This window comes from Nyctibius grandis, chromosome 4 (assembly GCF_013368605.1).
Source record: "Nyctibius grandis isolate bNycGra1 chromosome 4, bNycGra1.pri, whole genome shotgun sequence".
In the NCBI taxonomy this organism is placed as follows: Eukaryota; Metazoa; Chordata; class Aves; order Nyctibiiformes; family Nyctibiidae; genus Nyctibius; species Nyctibius grandis.
This window is the reverse complement of record NC_090661.1, coordinates 68,793,349-68,819,729: the sequence shown is the minus strand read 5'-3', so window position 1 is coordinate 68,819,729 and position 26,381 is coordinate 68,793,349. Positions and strand designations below refer to the sequence as shown.

The 26,381-nt window shown below is 40.6% G+C and overlaps 1 protein-coding gene across 1 annotated transcript; it reads left to right on the top strand.

The window, feature by feature from the left end:
* Positions 1-351: 351 nt before the first annotated feature.
* Positions 352-21,985, top strand: NAA30 (N-alpha-acetyltransferase 30, NatC catalytic subunit). The gene is made up of 5 exons (XM_068399846.1): positions 352-434; positions 715-1,620; positions 9,407-9,530; positions 11,444-11,499; positions 18,676-21,985. Exons 2-5 carry the CDS (start codon positions 718-720, stop codon positions 18,811-18,813), a joined length of 1,221 nt encoding a protein of 406 aa, XP_068255947.1. The 5' UTR covers positions 352-434; positions 715-717; the 3' UTR covers positions 18,814-21,985.
* The last annotated feature ends 4,396 nt before the right edge of the window (positions 21,986-26,381 follow it).

The window sequence follows — 26,381 nt, the reverse complement described above, 5'->3', positions numbered from 1 at the left end:
GGGGAGGCAGCAAAGGGAGACATTTGAGGGCAACGGTGCCGTAGCCAGAGGAATCACAGGCGAAGGGGCAACGGCCTAGGGCCGAGCAGGCCCGAGCCTGACCCCGGTGCCCGCCTCACCCGGGCAGGCCGCGACCCCCACAGCAGTGCCGTGAGCGGGTGCCCCGAGCCCCAAGGGCTGGTCAGGGGCGCGGCAGGTCCCTGCACGGCACAGACGCCGGGCTCCGGGCGGCGGATCCCAGCCACGCCGGCAGCGTGAGGTCGGCGGGACCCCGCCAGCCGCCCCGCCCCGGCGTCGCTAGGCCGCGCCGCCAAGGGAGGAAGTGTCGTAAAGGCTGACAGGAAACTTGGCCGCGGGTTACGGCAGCGGCGGCCGCGCTTGGCGGCCGCTGGATGAGCGGAGAGTGGGAGCCGCGGCGCTGAGGAGACGCGGGGGTGAGTGGCGGCGGCGGCGGGCGGGGAGGCCGCGGCGGCGGCGGGTGGCCGCCCGGGGCCCGCAAGGCACTGGGGAAGGGCCCCGGCGGCGTGGGGAGCGGGACAGCAGGAAGAGGCGGCGGCGGGGCGGCGAGGTGGGGCCCGGGCACCGTCTCTGCCTTTGTTCGCGCCCCCCCGCTTCCCCCGACCGCGGCCCGTGAGGCCGCCGCCTCCCCCGCCCTCGCCCCCGTCTCGTCTGACGCCCTCCTCCTCGGTGGGTTTGTGTCGGTCTCTCCCGTAGGATATGGCCGAGGTACCGCCGGGGCCTAGCAGCGTCCTCTCCCCGCAGGGGGACACGCTCTCCCCCTTCCCCGGAGGAGGAGGGGGAGCTGCTTCCTCCTTCTCTTCTACCTCCTCTGCTGCCGCCGCCTGCACCGGGGCCCAGGACGAGGAGGCCGAAGAGGAGGAGGAAGAGGAGGGACCCGCGGGCGGACGGGAGCAGCAGCAGCGAGGAGGAGGCAGCAGCGACGGCGGTAAGGGGGGGCCGCAGCAGCACCGCCTCCACCACCACCACCACCATCCCCCGCACCACAACCACCAGCTCAACGGCCTCATCAGCCCCGAGCTGCGGCACCTGCGGGCCTCCCTCAAGAGCAAGATCCTCAGCTCGGAGGCAGGGGCAGCCCCCGAGGGGCTGGAGAACAAGCGAGCCAGCAAAACAATGGGCTCCGGACAGCAGCAGCAGTCATCGCCCCCGACCACAGCACCGTGCTCATCCCCCCTTACCAACCACCTCCCTCCCCAGGGAAGGACTGCACCCTCTCCTCCTCCTTCTCCCCCAGCAGCAGCAACAGGGGACAGGAGCCAGCCTGCTGCCACAACTACGACTGCTGCTAAGACTGCAGCCCGCAATGGACTGGCAGGAGGGACTGGCTTGGAGGAGGAAGAGCAGGAGGAGGGGGATGAGGGAGGGGAGGAGGAGGAGTCCCTGCTGCTACTCTCCAGGTCCTTAGCAGCAGCTTGCAGTTTGAAAGGCTCGGGAACGGACTCTCAGCCCGAGGAGGACCTAACGATACGATACGTCCGATATGAGTCAGAGCTGCAGATGCCCGATATCATGAGACTGATCACCAAAGATCTGTCTGAACCCTACTCCATTTACACATATAGGTATTTTATCCACAACTGGCCACAACTTTGCTTTTTGGTAAGTGCCGGAGGGGGCATGGAGGGCAGGAACTGGGGGTGGTTTTGGGCTGGGGAGGATTAAAGGGTTGACACTTGTGGACATACTTCTAATAATCTTTTTGTGGATAAGGCCAAGCTTTTTTGGAAGTACCTGTCTTCCTAGTGAAGTCCCCTTGTGACCTGTGCTTGTATAAGTAAAGCATAAGCCTGAAGTTCCTAAATTCATTCACAGATGTTTTTAAGTGGTGGGGAAAGGGTTTGAGCACAGGGGTAGGACCCAGGAATTCAAGGCTTCTAATCTTGGTTTTGACATTGACTTTTGTGACCTTTGGTAGCTCCTTTTATCATTCTGTCTCAGTTCCTAGGTTTGTATTTAAAAAAGAAAGTACTTAACCCACTAGCGTCTTATGAGTGCTTAGTAAATCTTGCACAGTGGTTTTAAAACAGGCTTCAGCGTGGCTAGCATGTAAATGTTAAGTGATATGTGGAGAAGCACTGTTAAAGGCTTTTTAGACTTTGTGATCTACTAGCTTTGGAAAAGAAAGTGCAACTGTATTGCTGCTTATGGGTGTGATACTGTATGCAGCATGCAGAAATTCCCATGCTGCTTAGGTTGTCTTGCTGTACCAACAATGTATTTAGTTTTATTTTCTTCCTGCTGCACTATTGAAAAGATTGGTTCAGCTGTGACCCTGTCTTTCTAAATGTTTAACGCTTCTTATGGAAGAACTTGTGTCTCAGTTGAAAAATATGCTTTTAGGATGCCAGTCCATCCACAGGTGTATGAAACTGAGTAGAAGTTGGCCTGAGGGGTATACGTGCACAGTGGGAGCTTCGCTGTGTTTGATTTACTCATAGGAAAACTTATGCAAAACAGAACATTTATTAAACTCTGCAAAACAGAACATTTATGGGAGTGTATGGCACTTCCTTGCTAAGGTAAATGATGAATTCTTCTCTCTTGATGTTTTAATCAAGGCGGGACACCTTGCTGAAAGGTATGATTTAGCCAGAGCCAAGACACCCTTCAATTCAGGAGTATCTCTGTAAAATTTTCGTAGGATATGAGTACCGGAGGTGACGCTAATGGAATCCATCTGGCTTTAAACTTCCTGAACGTTCTTGGTTTAGGGTCTGGTATAATTTATAGCTGGATTTATATGATTTATAGGAGGATTTTCAGAACTGTGCCTCTTAAAACCCTAATGAGGGAATACAGTAGGATTATAGGAAGTTGAGCAAAGCATTACCTTCTGGAACAAAGTAGAAATACAAAAATACTTGAAAACATTGCTCGATGCAAAGTCATGTTTGCCTTTAGAAGGATGCTGAGCAGAGCAGGATGGTATTTCTCAAGCACTGAGTTATGTGTGTGACTGATTTCCCTCATACTGAAAAGAAAAGCTTGTGAACTACAAATGTCCGTGCTTTTAGCATGAAGTGTATCACTGGTAATGCCAAGGTGATGTTGGATACTATGGGATCCCAGTGCATTTGTTTAGACTTTAAATCTTTATATTTTGTCAGGGAGTAACCTGAGAATTTTGTTATGAAGAGGTGGCAAGTTGTTTGACAGAGCACTAAACCAGATGATTTCTAATATTTATTTTTAACAAGTGCATTCAAAGAATAAGATATCACTCAAGGAAAAGAAAGTGTCTTAAGCTTATTTTGTAGCGACAACTTCTTTTTTTAATAACCTTGAAGAATCAACAAAACTTTACTTGAACTCTGTGTATTTGCCTTTTTTTTAAAGGGTGGAACAATATAAAGTACATAGAACTGTAGAGAAGAATATGTAGCTATGAATGTCTAAAGCTGTTAGCAACTTGTTATCTACTTAATAATTTGAAGCTCTTGCAGTATATTGAGTCAAATTTGAGGTTTTTTTGTGACTGGTTTTAGTCTTTTTAAGATTTGTTTTTTAGAGGTGGTCTTGAAGACTTTCTATCCTATAAAATTTAATTCATTCCTGCAGTTAATGGATTCCTGAACTACTTCTATCTAATAAGTCCCTTTAAAATATTTATCTTCACTCAGGGACTGCACATTCCAATTAGCAAGAACAGTGTCAGAATGGTGAACAGAAGTGCCTGATCTCACAGAATCGTTTGTCTTTAATGCCTTGTGGCCTCACACCCTTCTTGTTTTAGGTTATATTTTGGTTTTGATTGGTCTTGGGAAGAGGGGTTAGACTGCAGTTTGGTTGTATTTGAAAAAATATCTGTAGGGGTTCAATCAGTTCCTTTACTGAATTTCACCATCACCGTTTTTTTAAAACCTTCCAGTGCACACTTACCTGTCTTCATTGCACTGTCATGGGCTCCTTTGCCTTTCTCAACATGTGAGGGGAAAGTGCTAACACCATTTATATTTGAAGATGTATTTTCTGTAAATGATCAGCAATTGTCCCTTGCTCACACTTGTTCAGTAAACAATCTTAAAAACCATAATTTTGCTATCTAGCATTTTGGATAGCTGACAATGCAGAGCTGTTTTCTGGGGGCATTATTAACGTTATTCGTGATGATGATTATCTCATGAATTATCTCATGGGTTTGAAACTTGATGAGTTTTGGCTTGACCTTCCCGAGGTGCACCAGTTGTGCCAGCCCTTGTATTTCTCTGATTTGGGAAGCTAAGATAGCCCTCCCACCACCAGCATATATTTATAAACGCGTGTATGTGTGTATATGTTATAGGGTCAGGTTTCTGTTGGTTTAGGGCTCCAAACGTATTCACAGTAGGATGTCACAGGCACTGGTGTTGGTGCAAGAGAAGAAGTGGGAATGCACAGCTGGAGGGAAGGCACAGGACCAGCCCTAACTAGTCATTAGCATCGTTTTGCTGTATCAAACCACTTCCTAACTGTATGCTCAAAAAAGAAGTTCATTTTCCACTTTAAAAGGACCTGGAGTCACTAGGAATCTTCAAAACCTGTTTATTTTAGTGTCAAATTCATTTGTGTGACTGTCTTCCTGACTTTAGAGGTAACAAGTTGGGAATACTTGATGATCAGTTCTGATGTGTTACACTGCAGCATTACCTGCCTGAGCTGTTGCAAGGTGATAACCTTCTCCTCCATAAACTGCAACTGCCTGCTTAAACTCAGGTGTCATCGAATCATTTTGGTTCACGCTGTGTGCTAGGTGTGGATGCCCTGTAAATGCCTGGTTTTTACTGATGTCCAGGAGCTGTATCAGCCCAATTTATCTTCAAATGACCTATGATAACCACTCCTCTGTCAAAAATGACAGAGGAAAGGGGTATCTTTTCTTTCACGTGAAGCATTTTTAAGCATCGCTACAGCTTTGTCCCCGTATGGATTGCAAATGCATTTTCAAAGTTGTAGCTTCCTTTTAAAGTGTTTTTGCGGCTTCTAGTCTTAGCAGTGTTAAAAGTTCTAAAACTTCCATTTAGAACTGATACATTAAATATTTCAGAAAATTGTTTTCAAAATACTTTAGTGTGGGAGAGGTGAGCTTAGGAAACCTTGCTCTGTGCCAAAGTTTGGATAAGACAGGACGTAATAAAAGCAGAACTCTGGCTGAGTGTTGTAACCTCTCCTGTAATTCACAATACTGCACCACTCAGCTGCCTTTTAAGAACAATCTGGAAAATCTGTGCTTTAGTGGGTTCTTAACTTTGCCACTAGCTATAGCAGCATTTATAATTTAAACTTTCACAAGTTTAAAAATAAGGTATTAATTCCATGTAAGTGGTTTTAGATGTGTTGTAAATCCTAAATGACTGCAGTTAAGATCTTGTTTTATACTAATGCTTTGCCTTTTTTTTTTTTTTTTTTTAAATGGATTTTATTCAAGAGTCTAAGTGTACTTCAGGTTGAAATTAAGACTTGTAAGATGTCGCCCCTGTTTTTCAGTTGCGGAAAACTTGGGGCATAGAAGAAGAACCAGAAAAGTTAGGAAACTGTCTGGGAAGACTTCCTAGCCTTATGGCAGACGTAGGAAGGAATTTTATAACATCCATTCCCAATTTGCAAACTCTCTCTGTATTCCAGTTTCCTCTTGGGTATGATGGTGGTTTCAGATACAGGCTTGCTGTGCTGCTTCTCACTGTCAGAGGCTTTATGAAAACTTCAGTCCTCGCAGCACCTGAGTACGTAACAGCGGCTAGTGTAGTTATTCTGAAAATGCCCCTGCACAGGAGGGAGTTACTCGTGTCCAGTTTCATAGAGTGGAAACAGAGCGACTTAGTGATTTGCCCCGTATTGTAAAGAGCCCTGACTGAACTGCCTGACTTTGGGTTAAAACCATTAGCTTAAGTGTATCCTCTAATGGCGTTTAGTAACACGATCGCTAAATGCAAGCCAAAGGATTCGTACAGAGCCGTTTCTGTGGTACTTCGGGATGGATTTTGGTGCGTGTGTGAAAGGGAAGTTGTGTGGCGGTAGCACAGGTTGTACTGCATTTGAATCGCAAAATATTTTCTTTCAGGGGCTAGTTGCTTGTTGTAATCTTCTAGAAATGGGAACAAATGTCACAGGATCTGGGTGTGAAATGCATACTCAGACTGGCTGACAGACTTAATGCCATCTTTGCTAATGAAATTAATGCCAATTGTTTAATTTTGTGAGAAGTAATGTTCTTGCTGATGTACAGACATTTCAGTGCTAACTCTTCTAGTCATACATGGTTGCAATACGAAGGTATTAAAATCTAGTTTGTTTTAAACATTTAAACTTATTCATAAGAACAAAGTTGATGCAAATTTGGATTTGAATTCATGTACTATAATCCTGCTAATGACTTACGATTGAAGTAAATCTTACAGTACTCTGTGGGGTTTATAATATATAATAGTAACTTGGGCTGAATGCTGTTTGCAGAAACTTGTATGTTTAGAAGTACTCTCATACACCTGAAAAGAAAATTTGGCCCATGATTGTCTCTTCATAAATGGTGTTGTGTGGGAACTACTTTTTCTCTCTCCTCCCCACTCTCCCTATTTCAGTCTGTTTTGGCTTTTTGTTTTTTATTTACACAGTTTAACCTTCTCCAGGGAATTAAATTACAAAGTTTTACATCACATTTTAGGTTCATTTCCAGCTTTAGGTAAGGTTGGAGAGAAGGAGAAAGGAGAGGAAAGACAACAAAGAATCTCAAATTGAGGTGGAAATGCAGCACTCCCTCTGTAAGTGGAACAACCATAGATTAACTGGCAGACTTACCTGCCTAAAGACAGAGAAATAGATTTAAGTGTTTGAAGAACTGGTAACAAAGTCATACTTTATTCAGCTCTCTGGCAACAGTGGTAAAACCAGTGGGTATTTGCTGCTTTGATCACTGAAACAAAATTCTTTGCTGTTCATTTAGTGTTTTAAATACGTGATTCATGAACATAGCTTTTCTGAAAAGTGCCCTGAACAAGAAAGAACACAGATATGCAACGTCTAGAATGTCACTCCTCTGGAAGTGTGTAAAAAATATATCTTAAAAATTCTCCACATGACTGTTATGATCAACAATTTGCACGTGTTCACTTCAGGGCAAAGCATAACTGTAACATGCTAGTTTGTGGTGTGCTTTTTTTTTTTTTTTTTTAGTGAGGTATAAGATTACATCTAGGTACTCTGCATAATTATAGCAAGGTTATGAACAGTCTGTCTGATGATACTCTTTATTTAACTCCCTGGTTTTCTCAGGTCTGAGCCGAGATACAAAACTTGCCTTGAGATGGCACTTTGCATACACAGTTTTAGTATAAGTACAGCTTTTCTTTTGTATGGAATAAACTGTGTTTTAGAACAAATGAAAGACTACTTAGAGGCTGTGTATTTCAGTCCATTTAGATTATGCTACAGTTTTTGTTTGTTTTAAAAACCACTTGTTTAGATTGTTCAGGGTTGTTCTTGGATATCGCTAAAAAAATGTGTTTTCCTGCCAAATAAAAACTTAGCAATAATCATATTTGCCTGATGAGCTTAAACTGTATTAGAAATGGTGTTAGGATCATAGAGTCATAGAATGGTTTGGGTTGGAAGGGACCTTAAAGATCATCTAGTTCCAACCCCCATGCCATGGGCAGGAACACCTTCCACCAGACCAGGTTGCTCAAAGCCCCATCCAACCTGGCATTGAACGCTGCCAGGGAGGGGGCAGCCACAGCTTCTCTGGGCAACCTGGGCCAGTGTCTCACCACCCTCACAGGAAAGAATTTCTTCCTAATATCTAATCTAAATCTCCCCTCTTTCAGTTTAAAACCATTCCCCCTCGTCCTATCATTACTTGCCCTTGTAAAAAGTCCCTCTCCCGCTTTCCTGTAGCCCCTCCAGGTACTCTTCTCACACCGCATCACAGAGCTTTGAAACTGCAGCTCGTACATTTTGAGCTGCTTCATTTCACCTTTGATACAGCTCCTGGTTGACAGCTAACTTGGTTAATAACCCACCATCCTGGTAGAAATGATAGAGGACATTATTCTTCTTGGGGCAAAAAAACTGTGGATCTGTGCCTGCAATATGATCTGCATGAATGACTCTTCTGTCCTACGAGCTGTATACAAAAGGGTTCAGGTGGTTGGAGGCTATAGAGTCTATACCATAGACTTTGGAGAAGCGAGCACTGGGTTCACAGGTGGGCTGCGCTGAGGCCTGGCAATACTGGCTTTGGCAAGTCCTTTTCATTTGATGTGTCTTACTGTTGTAAATTTGGATTATCCAGAAGCGCTTGTGCCAGCACATGCTTGTGCCAGTCATGTGCTATAGTCCCAGTTTAGTTTTAGTTGCTACACTTGAGCCGAAGGCTGGCTCCCCCCCTGCAGATACAGGTCTGTCAAAGTCTGTGGATCCACTTATACACCCATACGTACAATTATGAGTTTCTTTTTTATCTCTGTCAATCTTTGCTGAATGAATAGTAAATCATTCTCCCCTTGGATGCTATCCTACTCTGCAGCATTATTCAGTTTTACTGCTGCAGGTTATAACGTCATTAATCTCTCACGCTGCCTAATCCTTCAGTTAACGTATGACTTAGTTTTTCATACGCTCTTTCTCTAATATATTTCACAGCAAAATTTTGGTGAACACAGTGGTTGTGCAAGTGGTTTGATACGTGTTTGGGGAGGAGTTGTGTTCTTTTCTTTTGGTGTTTTTTTTTTTTTCTTAATATTTCAGAATAACGACATCTCTTTGACCACGCTTTTTGTGACAATACCGTTGTGATTAACTGGCAGTGCATAGCTCTTAACAAATGAAATCTCTGAACAGTTAAAATGTGTGAAATTAACTGTGTGCTTTTTTGTTTGTTCTTTGGGTGTCATATGACTGAAAATGACAGTTTCTGAAGATTAAATGCAGCAACATTTTTCTCTGATCCATTGTGGCCTTGACATTAAAACCAGACAAAAATTAAGCATGGTATCTACCACAGCCCTTGTACATAAAAATTCAGATTGCTATAAAACAGGAATGGACCTTTTTCCCTCTGCGGCAGCCCATGTGAAGGGGTGATTTATGCCTTAACCTGGTCTTTTTTTTTTTTTTCCCCCTTTTCTGTCATACATGTTATTGCCTGTAGACTTCATGGAGTAATACTGTGGTTCTCTCCAGGACAATTCATTGGTTGTTAATTGACTGTAACTTTATTTGAATGTAATAAATAAGGATCCTTTAATCTTATTTCTACTTCGGAGACCTTTTTAAAATTGATGTAGTTATTTTTTTATAGCTTTATGCAAATAAATTTTGTGTGGTTGTTTCACTTAAAATGAACTGGTTTACTACTTTTGGTAGCACTGTAGATCACAAACTGAGAATGCATACGTGTATGTTTGTCTTTAAGGCCATGGTAGGTGAGGAGTGTGTAGGTGCCATCGTCTGCAAGCTGGATATGCACAAAAAGATGTTCCGCAGAGGTTATATAGCCATGTTAGCAGTGGATTCCAAATACAGAAGAAAAGGAATTGGTAAGAATAGCCTTTTTTGTTATTTCTTACTTAAATCCTATAGTTGGGATAACTGTAGCTGTCATAAAGATTTGAGCAGATCTGAACTTCTAGATGTGGTGGTTTGCCTGTCATCCCTGCCTTACTCAATCACACAAGCTCCCCAGTGGCTTTTAAAATTTTGTTAAAATAACCTGAGATGCCCTATGAGATTTACATCTGGGGTACGATAAAGCTAAAAAGAAAGGTAGTGAGCAGCCCCTTACCTCTGTCTCTTACCACTGTCAAAGAACAGCAGTGGGAATTGCTTTGCCTTTTTATATGTGCCCTCATCACTGTATTTCTGTGTTATGTTCAGTCTATCTTTTTTCAGTGAATTTATGCCCTGTCTTTCCCCTATCAATTATGCATATATTGCCTGTTGGGGAGAATGTATGTAGCTCGTTGTATTAATAAGTGAAGAAAAATAGATGTGTGTTGCTACTTAAATGACTGAACCAGAGATCTGCTGTGCTGGGAATTTACATGATAGAAGAAATCACTCCTGGCAGGGAGTTTCCCCTCCCTCGTTGATCAGTAACTTAAAACGTAGACGTCAACTTTAAAGGCTAGAAATGTGCTTCACCACTCATTCACACTGAACAGCTCATACTTTAGTGATTAAAGACAGAAAATTACTTGCCATGGAAAAATACGGTGATACGTTGCAGAATGGTACCATTGTGTTTGTTCTCCTCTGAAAAAAAAAAACCACAAACCCTTCAAAAACTTGAAGCACTACGTATTATCGTGGCTACTCAAGCATGTGCAGACTTTTTTTTCTTCAGTGCAATTCTGAAGCCATTGTTGGTTTCTGTAGTGGAGCAGAGGGAAGCGGATACTGAGAAATCCCTCTCTCCTTTTAGCTGAGTCATGAAGGAGCCTGCCATAATTTAATTGCAGGTGCTTGGATTCATAAGTAAATAAGAACTAATGCTGTTATTATGAAGATCTCTGCAAGATTTTTCCCTTGCTTTAGTCAGTTCATTATTTTAGAGTTATATAAATAGAATTTATATTTAAAGCCTTGCTTACTTTAGCATTATGTGTCTTGACTTTTTGCTACACTTGCCACCTTGGTGTTTCTCAAAGTATGCTGTTAATCTGAAGATCTGTTTTAAATGTAGTACAGTTTTGTCATACGTTCAATGAAAATCTTAATTAATTAAAGTTTTGAGAATACTTTAAAACATTCTTTAGATTCCTTGGGGTTTTTTTTCCTTTTCCTTAGCCTTCTTATGGAAGTGAGATTTATGCAATTTCATTGAACAGCAGTTTTTTCCACTAATAACTTTGAAATCAACTTTCAATTTCACCCCAATTCTACAGACAGGTAGGGATATTACATTTGTAGAACTGTTGTGAAATAGATGAAAAGTAATGATAAAGAAATAAGTTAATGCTTGACTGAGGGGAAGGGATGGGTTTCAACCGTATTATTAGATACTAGCAAATCCAAATGGGACTGAGCCACAAGAAAAGTGGTTTCATAAGTTCTGTTACTAATAGAAGTATTTGTTTTAGTAAGAGGAAATTCCCTTGGAAGATGAATGTCCTTCAAGTACGTGCCAGCAGATTCTGACTTTAAATGCAAGAAAAAGGAATGAATCACATCTTGGAAGGCTATATATAACACTATGTTAAACATAGAAGCCTGTTTCTAATATCCTTGTGTTAGAAGAATCTTGCGCTCAAGCTGAGTCTCTGGATAACTTACACATTATTTTAATGTTCAAATTTGAGACTGCAACTTGACTGCAACTTCTTGTTTCTTTCTTTCCTCCATCCCTGCTTTCCCCAGGTGTCATGTCATGTAGGTAGCAGACACGTTAGTAATATATAAACTGGCATCTTTTGCATTGCAACTCTGACACTTATTGAAATCTATATTTCAGGTACAAACTTGGTTAAGAAAGCTATTTATGCTATGGTTGAAGGAGATTGTGATGAGGTAAGATTTTATAATCAAAAACTTTCATAATGTAAATGGTTTGCATTCTCCTATATGTGGATTCATTTCACAGGTTTTTATTTACAGGACTTTTTTTAGGTGGGGAGTGGGTTGGTAAGAAGCTATTCCTTTTATAATAAAAGGAAAAATAACCTCAGAAAAATGTATGGCACAAATAGGAGAAGGTTTTTCTAAAATTGTCATGAGGGCTTAAATTCAGCGTTCCAGGTTTTGTTTTACTTTGCAAAGCTGCCTCAGCCTTTGGTCACAGACACGTTTTCCTCCAAAGACTCTAGTTTAGGGTGTTACTGACCAGTGTAACTTGCATGTTGTGTGTAATACTTCCATACTTTGAGAATACACAGAGATACTGGAACAGTATGTGCTGTGGTATTGCAGAATATGGTTTTATCGCAACAAGTTGTCAGGCTCTTCTGACTGTGCGTAGCTGTGTTACGTAGCACTAACAGAACTCTCGTAGTTTAGCATGTCAGTGAAAACTTGGAAGGAAAGTGACTGAATCACTGCCAGACTTTCTGGCCTGTGTGTTATTAGTCTTTCCTTTTACCAGATTACAGTCCCTACTTCTTTTTTTCTTTTTGTGTACACCCCCCCCCAACTAGCTATCTTTATGTGCCATGCTTAAGTTGTGAGGAACTCTCCCTACATCCATCCTCCTCAATCCTTTAACTTTCATCTCCTTGGTACAATGCAGTTGTTAGCTTGTTCCCGATATGTGAGCACTGTGTCATTTCAGTGTGTCGTAGTTAATGATCCTTTGATCTCTCTGTTATCTCATTTCAACTGCTCCCTCGATTGTCCTACTGTGGTGTGCTGAAGTTTCTTACTCAAAACTACCATTTCTGTCGCAGGACTTCTGGCCAATTCTCTCTTTATTTTCCACTTGTGTTAAGCCTCTTGCAGCATCCTTGCATATGTTCTGACTTCATTCATTGTTGGAGATATTTTTTCTTCCTTTCAGATTCCTTCATGCTTCTGCTTACTGGTATCTTTTTTCCCCCTCTAATTTACATTGTATGCAAGCAGTGTAGTGCAATCTAATAGCTCTGTAGTTCTTTAAGTTCTGCATTTTGGCTTGTTGCTTCCATCATCATATGTAATATGCTTTGCTCTAACATGTTTTACTGCTTGCTACATTGACCTAATCAAGAAAAGTTTTGTTTGTTTTGTTTTTTCCATTGCTTTTCACTATGGTCTTGAATTCATTTGCCATTCCTAGAGTATTCAAGATAAAAAAAAATAATAATAATTGAGGAATGGTATCGCACTGTTCACATCGCATTTGGAGAACTGAGATGCATAGAAGTGAATTGCTTACTGTTGTTAGAGAGTCAGTAGTAGAACTGGCTATTTCTACTCAAGCTACCAGAGTTGCAGTAATTACCATATGATTTATAATTGTATGTACTACTTCTCATGTAACTTCATTTCTAAGTTGGGCTACCTAACAGGTATATTCATAATATATCTCTCTCCTGTGTCTGTCTTTTTTTTTTTTACCGCTGTTAATATTAGTCCAAGAGTCCTTCTTACTGTTTTTTTATCTTCGTAAAAATGAAATAAATGTGATAAGGATTGCAGGCTAGTCTGCAATGAGACCTCGTTAAGTCTTAGTCACAGATTTTCATCTATGGTGCTGTATAAATGCTCTGTACAGTGCAGAGGGCATTTTTCAGAGACTATTGCTATCCCTTTTTAATCGAACACACTACAATTCAAGCTCCTTGAAATGTGTGCTGGACGGGCACAGGCATGTTTCAGTTCCAGTTTGGAAACTGTGTAACCGTGTTTGTGGGATGATGATTCTGAAATAATTATGCCCTGCTTCTTGGGGGCTTTTGTATCAGCTGAGTCTTGTGCTGGCACAGAATTTTGAAACGGGAGCTTATTACACCTGAGTAACATGTAGTGCAAGCAGAGTATAATTCTGACTTTCTACACCAGTCAGCAGAGGCATACCCACACTGATTTGATATATTTATGTTGTTCCTTTTCACGTACAGATTACCTACAGCCAAATAGCCAATGTTTTCTTCTTTTCTTTGCCACCAAGTGTAGGTTTCTTCCAGATATACATCGTAGAAAATAATGATGTTGGTTACTGTACTGCATGGTGGATTACCAAGTTTACAGTCATGACCAGAACTTGAAAAATCCACCTCAGCACCCATTAAAAGCTCTGTCCAGCAGAGCCAAGACACGTACCCTCACCAGTTTTTACAACAGTTGTTGGGAGAATGGTTTCTGTCTGCCTGATTGATGCCTAGAGCTGATCAAACATGTAGTGCATCACAGTAACTTGTCTTGGTGAGGTATGCAAATAGTTTAATCATCTCTGCTGCTCTTAAGATACTTTTCTACATCCCTTAATAAAATCAGAAGCATGATCAAAAAATAAAAAGATGCTGCTACTTGGTATAAGATGAGCTGCAATTAAAAAAAATACTGTTTTCTGAAACTTGCTTGGAATAGGATTAAAAATATGAATATGCAGCTGTGGGTGTCATGAAAAATTTCCAAAGGCTGCTTGGAAATTCTTCCCTTCAATCTAATTATGGAATAGATGCAGCAAATGTACTTAATTTTAATAACTTGTGGCATATAATCTGATAAATGCTTCATTCAGTGTGTTACTTCTCAAAGTACCGTAGATTGGATTTTTGAGATACCAACATTGAGTGTTGGAAAAAAAAAAAAAGGATTTATACAACACCATAGATGAAAATCTTGAAAAATCACTACCGATGTGCTGGCTTTTCAAACTATGCTGCAATATTTTAGTGATTAAGGACTTCTTTTTTTTTTTTTCTTCCCCCCTGTAAGATAATTTAGTGGGAATAAACTAAGCCAGGCCTATGCAACAAGTGATTTACAGTGTAAGCTTCTGTGGTCAGTTAGCTGCCTGAGAGGCAGTTTATGCTATGTGCCACACTTCAGAGCTGAGAGGCAATATCCTTCCAGCCAGGGGTTGTTTCCTGTCTTGAGGAAGCTGTGGGGTGAGTAAGTGAAGAAGTGAATTGGCTGGGGTGGAAGCTATGTGGAGAGGAGGAGGTGGCCATGGCCTAGATTAGAATAGGAACGAGGGAAGTGATCTGATGTTGGGGGTGGGTGAACTAGAAATAACCTTCAAGCCTGAAGAAAGTACTCTTGAGCATGCTTTGAGCTGGAGTGTCTGGATATAACATTACAAAACTTAAGGGATCTTGGATTATTTTTTTTTTTACTTTTTTTTTTTTTAATTTTACCTTGGTGACTTTCTCAGGCATTTGGTGTTAATGAATTCTAATATTTGGGGTAGTGAACTGAAGGTTTTCAAGATTATAATGGCCTGAGTTTCCAGTAGGTCACAATGCTTTAGAATAACTTTATGGTCTGGTTGCATAGAAAATGTGAACTATGGAAATAAATCAGATGAAGGTGAATAATTTTGCTCCTGTCTCCAAAGTTTTGAAGAGATTTTTCTTCCAGTGTGGAAAAGGAAAGTATGTACTAACTCCAGCAAGTTGGGTCTCTGGCTAGTTTTTGTACGTTTGCTTAGTTTTTACTGACAAGCAATTTTCAAAAATTGTACTGCTTAAGACCTTCAAGTGGAACTGTTCCATCCCTTAATCACAACTGGAAGGGAGTTGTTCATTCATATGTAGGGTTTCCATCTGGAACAAATGACTGTAAGTAACCTACATACAATTCATTCACTTCGTATTACTGAAATAATGTACCATGTAACTGGTAACTAATCAAAATAACACTCTAGCAAGTGGGACTTTTAAGAGCATTTTGTAAGCAAAATAGAACGTGAAAAGGAATTGCAGCTTTTCATGAGAATTTTCATTGAAACTTTAGGGTGATTTAAAGTGGGGTTTTTTGATTACACCAGTAGGTGTGTCATTTTAATTCAGTACCACACTTGTAAAAATTAAATGTATATTTTTATATAATCCCATTTGAAATTATCGAACTATTGACATCTTAGCTCTTTCTTAATCTACTAATCATCTAAGATGTTAAGTGGTATCTTTTTGGGTACTACCTTTCTTTAAAGGTTAAGGCAGTTAAACTGATTAAGGACACTGGACAAGCACCCATAACTTGAGTCTGATGATATGCCAGACTTACAAGTAAGAGTAACAGCCTCTTCTGTGAGTGCTGAGGGAGTACTTTCTTCATTTGCTTATTTGGTTTGGCTATATTTGTTCCATGACTTGGTTTCTAAACTTGAGTTCATTCAGAGTTTGAACTGAAGAAGCAAAAAAGCTTGACCTCTCCCTTTTTCTTCAGTTTAGGAATAAATTCTAGGTGTAAAAACATAACAACAAGAAACATTGCACTCCACTCTCATAGAAGATTTCTTGCTTCTAAACCCAGTTAAAAATAGAGAGTTGATGTAAAATGTTAGGCTTATGAAATTTAAGACGTAAGAGAAAGTAACAGCCTTCAGAAAGTTGCAACTTGTGCGGAAAATGCTGTTAAATCCAGTCAGACCTTTGCTGGTCTCCAGGGGAGGATGTGATTGTGTTATTAGAGGATTTAACAGGCATATGTGTACAACAAAATAGACCCTGTGAGACCAGAAATAAATATAATGATTGAAGGTTTGGCGCTTGACTGAAAATCTCACACAGGAAGAGATGAATCCCTCACAAAACAAAGCTAATGAAATTTAAATAAAATATGACTGTTTCCTTTTCAGATAGTAGAAACGTGCCTTTAGCCCTTTGAGAACAACACAGTATGTTGAGATCAGGGAATTATTTTTCGTTGTGCTGAGCCTTCCTTAGAAATACCAGAGCAAATCTCTTGCATTTGCTTTCAAGATAGCATTCACTCAGGTAGTGGGATTCCAACAAACCTGAATTTCAACATTTAACCACTCCCTTACGTTCAGTGATGTGCAGCATTGGAAGTCTTTTAGCGTTGCGAGATGTGCAAGCTTGCAGTTGAAATCAGACTTGTTATATCACTCTGCCAGGTTACTAAACTTTTATGAGAGTGAATGCCATTTGTAGCTAGAGTTCAAATAATAGTCTCCTGCACTGTGGATTTACATGGGTCAGATTTCCTCTTTGGCGTAATGATTTGTTTTAATTTGAATTAAGAAGTTGTACAATGCGCATAATTCTGTAGAAAATAGCACTCTTCGGAAAAACTAATGCGCTTCTATAATTTGTTATAAATTAATAGTTATCCATTTTAATGGATTAAGGATGTTAAGAGTACTCGATCAAGTCACAAGACTTGATAGTAGTATTCTGTGAGGTGCCAGCTAGAGAAATTCAATCTCTAATTCTCGCCATAAGGCTAAGAATTGAATTAGGTTGTCTTAAGTGTGCAGGTACAACAGACTGTCCTGCTGTAATTAAAGAACTCTTATTAATATTTTAATGTGTGACTCAGTTCCTTTTCAGGAAACGAACTTCTAAGTCTTATGTTGTTCACTGGGTTGCTAGCCCCAGGTTTACGGCTCTTTCAACATTTTTACACTGAGAAGCGCGGGGGGAATGATCCATTGGAATGTAGAGTGGCTTGAAACTTGAGTAATGGTCAAATATATACATTAAATGGATTTTTAAATCTTATTGAAGGTGACCAGTCTAACTGCTGTCTGCCTCCCTCTTCTACATTGGCTTAGCCACTCCTCAGACTGCAGAAAACAAACCCGATGGAGAGAAAAAAGAAAAGGTTTTCCACCAGGTTGCTTTTTGAAGTAGCTCAGCAGCAAGCCTAGTGAGCTGGCGGACGATGTGAAGGAGAATGGGAACGCAAGCCTGAAGGCGATGGGCCACAGAGTCCATAAAGCAGATTGACTTAAACTGCTCTACAAATACAGATTAATATTTTTGTTCCTGGTTTGAAGGGGGTGGGGGGATGTCAACCAGTTTTCCTTCTTTTTGTTGGAGGAGAAGGGAGACCTAGGTTTTGAGGTGGGGTCGTTGACTTTTGGATTAAGGGAGTTTTATGTGTATAGTTCTAACTACACAGAGTGGGTATCAAAGGCTGGTTTAGAAATAGCCATTAGTGGACTTAACACCAGCAGTGATCACTGGTTTGCTGCAGAAATTGCTTAGGCTGTATTTTCATTATATGGTCTTTCTACAGTGTCCATCAGCTCTTGTTTAATATATGAATGTACATTGTCATGGGACTGTATGTAGTCTAGTCAGCTTATTAGTTCAGCCTGTGTTCTTGCACAACCACGATCTGTCCTTAATAGCAGAATCCTTAAATAATTTGAGTTGGACAACAGTAGAGGGGCAAACCAAGTTTTTATCATTTGGACTGGGTACATGGCTTACCAGTTCTGGCAGAGCTCTGCTCAGTGCATTTGGGGAAAAGAGGGAAAAACAATCCAGGGAGACATACTGCAGCAGTTTTGTATTTACCTTCTTGTTAATGCCAGTGTAGTGTTTTGCTTGTGCTTGAATCTTCTAGGATAATTTTGAGTCTTTGCTTAATTTGGACTACTCTTGCACTTGGGTTTGGTCTGAGCTGTTTATGACAGGTCCTGCTGCAACTGGGGTCTTATCAACACAGCGGGGAAAAGATGGCAGACGCTGCTCTTTCTTCCTGGTGTGCACTCTGATTTGAGTCTGGGGTACTTGTGTTGAGCACAAATATTCGTTGCAAACATTGGGTCTGATAGGTAGTCATAGAATGCTGAAGCTTGTATCTAGGTCTAAATCTATCAAATTGGAGGTCAAAGATATTAAATGACTAAATAAAACTTCATGTGCCAAGTTCTTGTGACATGCAAAAGTTCAGTTGCTCATTCAAAATTTAAAGTATGTTTTGGACCCTAACCTACTTTGGTAGGTTGGTTTTGGGTTTGGGTTTTTTTTGGGAGGGGGATGTTGGGAGGCAGGGGTTGTTTGGTTTTTACCCTAGCTATTAGGTAATGCATTGAAATACTATTTACAGCAAAGAACTAAAATGTTGATATGAATGAAAGTTGTTTACAGTTACAATTGTTGATTAACTGCTATTTTTTTTAAATGTGGGAATGGAGAGGGGTTGCTAGAATGATTCAGAATGAGAAAAAAAATAATTCCACTGATTGCTAATAAGTGTACATTTAAATAAAAACTTTGAAAATGGTTCAGTAGTCAGGTAATTGCAACAGCTTTCTAATATATGGTTTTTTCTTTTTTTTCCTTCAAGGTTGTATTGGAAACAGAAATCACAAATAAGTCCGCTTTGAAACTTTATGAAAACCTTGGGTTTGTGCGAGACAAGAGGCTGTTCAGATACTATTTAAATGGAGTTGATGCACTGCGTCTTAAACTGTGGCTGCGTTAAAAGAAACCATCACATCAAGCAACTGACGTCCCAACAGCGCAGAGTTGTCGTTTGCATGCAATGCAATTTGTACAAAATTGCTTTGCAGGTGGACTTAGTAATTTCCATGCAGCTCTTTCTGTCAGTGTCTCATTGAGTGTCGCACATATTTGTTGCACTTTGGCATGGCGCATTTGTTCAGAATTAAAACCAATTGTTTCAAACTTCCAAGTTCTTTTGGTATCAGGAAGATGTGCCAGTTGATAGCCAAGATATGTTCATTTGCAAGTCTACTGACTATTACATACACAGTGAACATTTTATCAAAGAACCTGTATGTGGAACATGACTTTTGGTTCCAGAAAAAAAAAGCCAACGTAGATTGTACAATTCTATAAGTATACTAACATTTCATACAAAAATTGCCATAGTTTTCTGAAAAAAGGCTTCAATTTTAGGTTTTATTTTTCAATATTGAATTTTCCATTCTTAAATATTGGTACCTCAGTGATTAGTGAATGAAAAAATGTATTGTAGGGTGGGGTGTGTGTTACAATGAGTAACAGTAACAATTAAATTGCGTCTGCCAGTGCCTGTATAGATAAGTATATTTGTCTTCACCTCTAAGTTTGGAGTGCATGCTTTTATTCTTTTACTTTCTTCAATTGTCTTTGCGAGAAAATTTCTGCTTTTATTTAAATTCTGGATTTGATAATAAATTATTTCAGATTTTTATAATTTGGATACTTCTCCCAAACGAGGGTTTGGAAGGCCCTTCTTTTCTTATAGCAAGAAGTGTAAGCTATTTTGAAAACCTTGAGTAGCTGCTAAAAGAGAACCTGATGTCACCAGTAACTCTCTGCTGGTTTTGGATGCACTTTTTTCATTAAAAGAGTGAGGGACTTTTAAAAGAAGATATAGAAAATTAATGTAAATTGGTATGATTTTATTTAATCAAAATTATTGCTAGAAGCTCTGAAAAACAGCTATTTTAAGATAGTTGGAACAACTTTTTTTTTTCAGATTCAGATCGCTTTGCTTCAGTGTTCTAAAATGCTTCAATCTTTGGTTCTTGGTCATGGAAATAAATTTCAAGGTGTATTGTACACATTTTTAGCTGCTCTCATTTTCTCTAAACTCACATGAGCTAAATTACTGGGGGATTTTTCCCCTCTAAAATCAAAGCAGCGGGGAAGGGCTTCTCTCTCTCCCTTTCTCTCGCTCTCTCTCGCATTCACACTTGCTCTGTTTTTCTCTTTTTTTCCTTTCTTTAATTGGGCTTACATAGGTTTTACCAATACCCATCAATTTTTTCAGTAATTACAGTGTCTAGGCTTTCTTGTTCAGTGTGACTACATAGCCCGGTTCTATGAATCAGTTGGGGTTTTTTTCCACTTTGGATAAAAAAAGGTATTAGTTGACTTGTGGAAGCACCTATGTAATCTGTGAAAAGGATGAACTCTCAGTGAATCTGCTCTTCTGTAGTTGAGCGTACTCTTCAGATTTGCCTTACTACACCTTTTTTTTTTTTTTTTTTAGGGTTTGGTTTGAGTCATGGGATTTTTATTTTTTTTTTTTTTTGCTAATTACTGTACATTTAAAAACAAAACCAACAAAACCCCTACCTCCAGTAACATTTGGAAAAGAGCCCTGTGCAGGAAAACTGGATTTAAAGGAAAGCCTTATTTTGCACAGACCAATCGCACGTGGTGATGGACATTTCTTACCATGTACAAATTATGAGTTGTATTTGAAAATAAAGATTTTTAATGGAAATTGGCCTTGCTGAGTTTTCTGCTTGTAGACACCACTTATGCTTTTGAGGGGGTTTGTTCCCCTCAGTAAAGAAAACTCATATTTAAAATGATGCCCGAGTCTGTTACTCACAGAGCATGTTGGAGTTCAGCGTAAAGCCTGCGTGTTGCCACTACTGCCTTGTGACGTGCCTGAACCTTTTGTTCACGTTACTGCAGTCCCTTGGGTTTGCCAGTTTTTCTGGGCAGCTTTTCAGGAGGTTTCGTTCATAGTTAAGACTTAAATGTTGGTTGTGTTGAATCAATTGAAGCAGCCTTCTCCCAACTGTGTTCCAGTGGTCCAGGACATAGGGACTGCTCTGGCTTGCTTGAGCTAAGGAGACAGATCAGGGAGGTTTTGTACCTTGTTAGCAGCTATCAGACTTGTATCGCAAACTGCGAACTAGGCTATCTTGTGTGTCTGCTGATGTTTAAAAACTGAAAAGCCAGACAGGCAAGTTTTCTATTGGTTAATATTTAAACCGTGGGTGTCTTCAGATTCAAAAGCCGACTTAGAAGTTAGCCGAAAATCACTTGTCACGAAGGCACTGCCAAAATCATCTTCTGAGCAAACTTCAAATACAATTCTGTTTGTTTATTGTAAGAAGCAATTGTCGCCATGCACGTTGTGAAAATGCTGCGCAAAATAGGTGCACGTTTCTTTTAAAAGAGCACATTGCCTGAAAGGTTCTGATATTGCTGCTGTGTAACACACAGGTCACGACAGAAGATGCTGAGGCTGTATGTGTTGGTTCGTATTACAAGAAACAGATCTGTTCTCTGTGTTGCTTGGGATTTGGATATCAAGTGGGATGTTCCGAATTTACAAAGAGATGCAAATAGGTTTTCAAAAGAAAACTAGTGATGAAAAGTTGGTTATTTCTCAAGTCTGTTGCTAAAACACAGTCCTCTCCCCCCTCACCTTTTGCATTGACAAATCTAACCAAGGAGTTGATCGCTTTTATGTTTAAATTTGCCCAAATGTTGCTATTGGCTGACATGTTGGTATGGATGTTTGCGTTATATTGTTTTTAAAGAAATTATCAGGTCCATCACCTTCCAGAAAAGTAGGCATAATCTAATCGGCGTTGCATAGTACGTCACAAACTCTTTTTCAGGGCACTGAAAGACATTGCTAAGACTGAGTGCTGTGTTAAAAAAAAATTTCAGGTCTTGTATAAACATTGCAACTTATATTGGAGTTCAGGTATCAGTGGGCATCTATGAAAGTATCAAGTGTATCTCAAAATACTGGACTGCTGTTTTGAGTGGGTTATATTCTTCTGTCCCTTTATCCTTTTTGATGAGAACAAAAACAGTGGGGTTATGAAATGTACAAGCTGTCTAAATACAATGCAGTCAAATAAATGGTTGTTTATCTATTTCCTTTTGAATGGAAATGTGCTAATGATTGTTTTGCTTTGTCTGCGAAATATGAATACACGCTTATTCTTGAGAGAGAAATGGTGGAAAAAGAGAACTGTTGATCACTACTTGATTTTCATTTCCATGCCTCTGTTAGAGGCGTCTTGAGTAACATTTATGTGCACTTCAGTTTCATAGCTGAACTAAAATGGATCCTTTTTTCATGTCTATTAAGTTCTGACTGATGGTGTCATTCTGGACTTCCCTGGGAGAGAAGGGGTGGGTTTTTTTTTTTATTATTTTGATTCTAATAAGCAAGACGTGAGAACTGCTTGTAGCCCTTGCAAAGCTGAGAACAAGATCTCTTAAAAGTGTATGGGGGAGCCTATGGATTTTGAAAATCCTTTGTGCTTTATTCCCTCTACAGTTACATTTAGGCTCCTAAAACTTCCTAAGAATTTGCCAGCAAGTGTTGTACGTGCTTGGCCGTGTGTTTAAGAGGTGTGCAGGTGACTGAGAGTTGTAACTGACTTCTACTAGAAATTGCTGGTCTCCTGCCAGCAGCTCCGAGTCTTTTGTTCTTCCAGCTTCTTCTCTGATTCCTTACAGCCAGGCTATCTGATTACTAGAGCTTTTTATGAATTAAAGCTTCATAGATGTTTTACCACTTCTTCATGTTTGTCCCAGTAATAGAAACTGTTGTATGTAAATGGAAATTAATTTCCAACTTCAGGAACTGGATGCTGAGTGTTGCATGTAAATTTTTACCTGGTCGTAAACCAGTGACAAACAGCCCTGCTGCTTTTTTTTACTCCTCCAGTTCCTCAAGTGTTGAATGCTGTGCAAGACAAGGATTAAAATATTTTTCTTGTCTTGCATGGCAATGTATTTATAGCCCTAGTATGTCTGGTTAGTATGCCTGGGCTAAAATAGATTTGGAGAGGCCTAGCATTTCTTTTAATGTGAAATTATGAAGAGTATTTTTCTCACAGATAGTCCAGACTATGCAAGACTGGTTAGGTAATATTTTTGGGAATGAGCGTTTTACGTGTTGCCCACCAATGCACACTTTAAAAGTCTGTGATTTCTTTCTATATGCAGTGCAGAGGGATCCCGAGCTGTGACTCGTACAGGGAAAAGAGAGAGATCTGTAGGTCTGCAGAAATGTTCTTGGTAAAGCAGTTGAGGCTTTTCTCCCTCTGTTGCTATCCAACTCCCTGTAGGAAAGACAGGACTGTGACTACTCTTGATCATTGCTCTTCATTGCAAGGTTCAAGGGTAAGGTAAAAAAGAGTGCAATTCAAAAGAGTTTAGAACAGATGAGGTATTGATCTCCTTAACTTGATGTCCTCCACAGGAGGACAGTCCCCTTCAATGAAGTCTGTGTGAGCCCTCTTTAAAGGAAGTCACGGGTGCCTGCAGTTCCTGTGGATTCGAGGAGACTGAACAAATACTTGTAAAGAGGGCTCTGTTGAGAGGTGCTAAGTAGACAAACATACGAGGCTCAGGAAGCTTCCAGAGCTGAGAAGCCTCAACAGCTGGAAGACTGCTGGGCGAAGTGTCACCTGCTACGTGTGCTTGCCCCATCCTTCCTTTCCCCAAGACATCTCCTTGTGGCAACTGTTCCTGTATTCCCATTTTATGGCCTGAACTGGATGGACTCTTGGTCTGAGCCAGGGTACCAGTGTAGGACAGAGCGATGCTGCCACAGGGCAGGGAACTGGCCAGCTCACAGGGACTGCTTTCCATTTTTGCAGGCATTACAGGCTCAAAAGGTCTTGATTTGTAGATTTTGGATCTGGGGCTCTGTAGGACAAGTGGTGGTTTTGTTCAGTGATTCTCCTTTGCTCTAATACGGTGCCAGGAAAGCTGCCCTGGGGTTAATCAAGAGTTTTCTATGCGTTTTCCTACCAGGCCAGGAGTCTTTCCTCCTGCAGAGTCAGAGAGGTGAGTGTGATACCCTGTTACAAACTAAGAAGTGTTTTCTGACCTTGGATTTTTCTAAAATATCAGTTCTTGCACCTTGCTAGGATCACATTTGGTGTGATCCACTGCTGAGGTACAATAGTTTTCTTCCTTCCTTCACTGAACATCTGTTACCATTTAGAAAACACAGCTAAATAAAAGAAACATCCCCTCTGTCTCTCTGCCAGGAATCCCTATTGATCTTTCTTCAGCTACGTAAGATAGGAAAAAGGTCAGATCCAATATATGATTTATGGTCTGCACAGTCCTCTGCCAAAGCTCAAGTGCAGGTCACTGTGTGCTTTTGTCATATATATATTTGTATTAGCATAGACCTTAGGTTGATGATTCCTTGATTTTAGGTGATTGAGTAGGAAACGAGAAGAGATTTTTTGGTTTTTAAAGACCTGAGTAGAAACAAGAACGTACGGAAAAGTTTTAATAAGACTTTCAGAAATTTTAAGGTCCCTGGGGCACACACACACAACCCCTTGGATTCAGATTTTTTTAAATCTCAGTATTTTACTTTCTTTTAAGCAGGGATGGAGAATGATTCCCTGAATTTTTAGCCATTGCCTTGCAGGTGGCTGGAACATATAATCTCCAGGTGGGAGACACGGATTTGAATTCCACATCTGCATGGATCAGAAGTTCCATCCTGGACCTAAGAAATTCTCCAACAATCAAAACTGAACCCAAAGAGCACCAAAAAAAATTGTCCAAGATGTTGTTTGAACTCTTCTGATAGATGTTTTTCTTATTTTTTGCATCAGCTAATACCTTGAGTTTGGGGGTTTTCTTTAAAAAAGAAGATGCAAAAGCAGGAAAAATCATTTCTGCTGAAATGAATTCTTCTTTCCAGGTCCTGGAGAGCGGGAGAAGCTGGTAAAGAGGAGGTAGTGGCTAACGTTGTAGTACGGCAGCTTGATGGTAACTGGTTTCCACTTTTTTATTTCAGTCTGTAGTAAGATGCAAACGAAAAAATGAAGCATCAGGTGTTAAAATACAGAGAAAGATGAAGGTTGAAAAAGTAGGTGACTGAGCAGCTTTGCTAAGGTAAGAAAGCTTTATGCAAAGCTAAAGTTATTACTGATATTATAAAGGAGGGGGCCAAATGCAACCTCCTTCCAGATAGCTCTTTGAAAATACATGCTCAGTCCACGTGAACGCACTCATTTCCGTGAGTAATTTAGAGCAGACAACTAATTGAATGCTCTCGTGTTGCCACGGCTCCCTCCCAAGGGACGGGTGCACTGGAAAAGGCTCTTAGTCTAAATCAAAATGTGTCTTTAATATCGGAAAGAGCAAACAAATGAGCCCTCTGAGCTGGACGCGTTTGATGGAAGCGGTTGATGTGTCACTGCAGAATTGCACTAAGTGTGCTTCAGCCTCGTTGAGTCGAAGCGTAAGGGCTTGCTGGAGGAGCTAATTACATTAAGAAGAAAACCAGCTGCTCTTCAGACAAATTAAGGATGTCCTCCTTTCTCATCTCCCTTCTCCACGCAGCGACTGCTGATCTGAGGGTCCTGCAGCTTTCCAGGGAATAAATGGCAGTTTTGGGTGTGCAAACCTGCCTTCACCTTATTAAAGGCTAGCCCCGTCCGTGGCTGATGCTGCTGGTCAGTGATACAATTCACCAGAAAATGTGATTTGTTTTTCCCCATTTTTTTACCCAGATAACTTGATCCATGAACCTTTCAGTTGCCTCAGGTCCGAAGTCTCTCCTGGGGCTGACGCAGAGTGCATTTTTGCAGCTCTAAAACAAGCTCGTTGGGGACGAGTGAGCTGAAAACGTAAACAGCCTGAAAAAAGTAAATAAATTGGGAAGTGGTTCAAGCTGCAAATGGCAGTCAGAGTCCTTTCCTGCCAAGAGCAGAGATTTCTATCTTGCTATCTGAAAGTGACATTCAAAAAATTGCTCTCTTGGGGCTGGAAGAGAAGTTCTTCATTACAGAAAACAGGGCTGGATATGATTAAAAAGTGAAAGTGTTCTCCTTGGGGTTTTTTGTTTTATTGAAGTGAAAATTGAAAAGCTGGCAATCGCTGGGCTGTCGATGAACCAGCGATCACTCGAATGGTTTCGTGTATAAGCTGACAAATGGAATATGTAGAAGGTGTCTATGTGGGTGCTTCCTGGCACTGGGCAAAGTTAGGAGACCACTATATAGTCTCAGTATACTCAGTCCTCTGTACCTTATCAAAGTGTGCCAAAAATCCATTTATTGAAGTGTAAAACTTCAATGTTTTGGCTTTGTCTGTGTAGAAATAGCTTTTCTGTCTCTCGACAGGAATTCTGTCGTTCTCCGTGAGGTTGTTTTGCAGTAAACTCTGCATTCTTGGAAAGTCCTTCGGAAGAAGTGCGCTCTGAAAACATTTCTAGCGTCAAAATCCCAGGAACGTTTTTGAAACCTACAGAAAGAACCCGTTTTCTTTCGCAGATCCTGGCAGTGACTTCTCCTGTTTTTC

Coding starts and splice junctions, on each gene's coding strand:
- NAA30 (XM_068399846.1), top strand. CDS start 718: ATGGCCGAGGTACCGCCGGGGCCTAGCAGCGTCCTCTCCCCGCAGGGG. Junction 1,621..9,406: donor GGCCACAACTTTGCTTTTTG/GTAAGTGCCGGA, acceptor TTTGTCTTTAAG/GCCATGGTAGGTGAGGAGTG. Junction 9,531..11,443: donor ATACAGAAGAAAAGGAATTG/GTAAGAATAGCC, acceptor TCTATATTTCAG/GTACAAACTTGGTTAAGAAA.